The sequence below is a fragment of the Callithrix jacchus genome, chromosome 8 (assembly GCF_049354715.1).
Source record: "Callithrix jacchus isolate 240 chromosome 8, calJac240_pri, whole genome shotgun sequence".
Taxonomy (NCBI): domain Eukaryota; kingdom Metazoa; phylum Chordata; class Mammalia; order Primates; family Cebidae; genus Callithrix; species Callithrix jacchus.
This window is the reverse complement of record NC_133509.1, coordinates 56,414,486-56,417,105: the sequence shown is the minus strand read 5'-3', so window position 1 is coordinate 56,417,105 and position 2,620 is coordinate 56,414,486. Positions and strand designations below refer to the sequence as shown.

At 39.1% G+C, this 2,620-nt stretch overlaps 1 gene segment (V, D, J or C); it reads right to left on the bottom strand.

Annotated features, from left to right (window-relative positions):
- Window positions 1-1,661: 1,661 nt before the first annotated feature.
- On the bottom strand, window positions 1,662-2,260 carry LOC103795710 (T cell receptor alpha variable 20-like). The segment is given in 2 exon segments: window positions 1,662-2,008; window positions 2,159-2,260. Coding segments are annotated over 2 exon segments (399 nt in total).
- Between the last annotated feature and the right edge of the window lie 360 nt (window positions 2,261-2,620).

Genomic DNA, 2,620 nt, shown 5'->3' with positions numbered 1-2,620 from the left:
TGGATTAGTAGAGAGTTCACAATACATGGTTTTGCAGGGGCTTATAGCCAGAATCTGTAAAGCATGCCTACATGTGAACAATAAACAAATGACTTGAACGGGTGCTAGACAGAAAAGAATATCCAGATGGCCAGTGAGCATATGAAAAGGTGCTCGGCATCATTATTCTTCAGGGAAAGCAAATTAAAACCACAATTTTATGAGATACAACTGGAACTCCCATACATTGTTCATAAGAGCACACAACTTGATCACCTTTTGAAATACATTTAATAATTACCACTAAGGCTAAATATAGGCCTATTTTATGGCCTAGTTAAGTTCATTCCAGTGGAATTACCCAAGAATAATGAGTTTATATGTCCACCAAAGAATATTTAAATAAATGTTTGTAGCAGCCTTTTCCACGATGGCACAAAACTGTAAATAATCTGAAAAACCCAAATGCTTATTTCAAGAAGAATGGAAAAATAAATTATTACATATTTATACAGGGGGACTTTAAACATAAACTTAAAAATAATTTATGCATACAACAACATTAATGAATTTCAAAGATGCTACATGGAGGGAAGAAATTGAGACAGTAGAATATATGCTGTACAGTGCAATATCATTCCAGTCACACGAAGTTTAGGTGATGGAAGCCAGAATTGTGGTTACTCAGGCGGAGAGTGGGAGGAGGGCTATTGAATTGGAAGGGGCATCTGGGAATCTTCTGAAGTAATGGAAAATTTCAATATATAGATCTGGATGGTGTTACACAGATCCAAAGAAGTGTAAAATTCCATTGAGCTGTAAGCTGAAGTTCTGTGCACCTTATTATGTGTTGTACCTCAATTTCAAAAAGAAAGAGAAAAGCAAAGAAATAGCATTTTAAATGTTCAGATAAATGTGAGACCATCACCTGAGAATGGGGAGACCTGAAGGGGGTGTCTGGAGGGTTGGGAGCAAAAGAACAGTGCTGTTGGATTTTGTAAATGTATGTGAGTATTATTTTGATTAAAATAATGTTTATTTTTATGATAAGGGAAGAAAGACTGCTGAAAATCTTAGACAAGATGAGTACTGAAAAATATCTGATGTCCTTATCAATACCAAAACTGCTGGTGTTATAGGGAGAACTTCTCTTGGAGTGATGTTAACAGGGGCCAGATTGGAATGAGACTGAAGAACGGAAATTAAGAGAATGAGTACAGACAGTTGTTAAAATTAACTTTATTATGAAGGGATGAGAAATATAGAGCTGTGGCTGGTGGAGATGTGGACTTCAAGAAGACTATATTAAGATGAACAAGGTTCACTTACATTTCACAGCCAGATTATTATGAGACAACACGGAAATTGTGTCAGTTTTTTTTAACAGGCAGTGTATGCACCTGTGCAGTCTTTTTCCAAGTGGTCCACAGCTGGAAACCAGGACTCTTCATATTACATCTAGCCCTTTTGAATTTATGTGAGGGAAGTTCTGGGATATTATAAAGAGTAGACAGCATGAACATGCACAAGGAACTGTTTAGAATGCCTGGACAGAATGAACAGTAGTCTCTGCCCTTAACTATGTCTCATGACTTTATTCTCCAAAGGACCATGTGGAAAAAGGTCCTGAGCATTAAATAAATACTCCTTCAAGAGAAAGAACAGCAGAGATGCCTCTGCCCTCATTCCAGATCCCCAGCTGCAGAGTTTTGATACAAGTTGCAGGTGCCTGGGGAACACTGTGCCTGCACAGCACAGAGGTATGTGGCTGAGTCTTCAGGTTTAGGGGCTGTGATGTGCAGAAAGCTTTCCTTCTTTGTTAATGTGGCTTTTAGCCTTCCTTTCTGCTTTTCTTCCCCAGCTGAATACAGGATGAAGAGGAATTCAAGGCCTTTCCCAGGATCCTGCCTATACCAGAGCAGCCGGTTGAAACTGCTGACTGTGTAACTGCAGTTGATACTGCTACTGTCTCCCTCCTGGAGTCTCAGGGCCTCATGTCTCTGTGTCACCTGGTCTTCTCCACTCATCCCTGTTCAGGAAAACAAAATCAGAAATTACACAAAGCTTTTAGTTTAGCAGTTTTTTAAAATTCCAACAGGAAAACTGAATGAGCTGAAATTAAATCTTCATCTCTCTCAGCTTTGCATGAATGGTTCTCATTTCTTAACCTCCCACTTACAGCCAAACTGAAGCCACAAGATTATGAATGCACACTCCAACATTTTCTCCATCCTGGTCTTAGCCTAGAGACAATTTATGATAATTCCAACCTTCTTTTTTCAGAGGAACTGCTTCTGTATCTTAAGTTCACATCCTCTAGTGCAGGAGAGAGCCTTTCTGTTGGCTGCTTAACCAATGAAATGCAAGTCCTCCAGTAATTTTCATGCTTCTGAAATTAAAGGCAGTCTTAGAAGGAGAGTAATTGAGCCACTGCCACCTTGTGGACACAGTACAGTCCCACAGTACACACTTCATACCGCCTACCAAGAAAAAGATTGAGGGAAGGACATTCTTCATATTTGGTGGGCATAGTGCGTAAGAGGTTTAAGGTTGCAATCCATAAAGCCTTTTGTTATTGTACTCTGACTTGTTTAAATTGTCTTTTGAATGACTTTTAAGGCTAAGCTGCAACCAGAAGTTA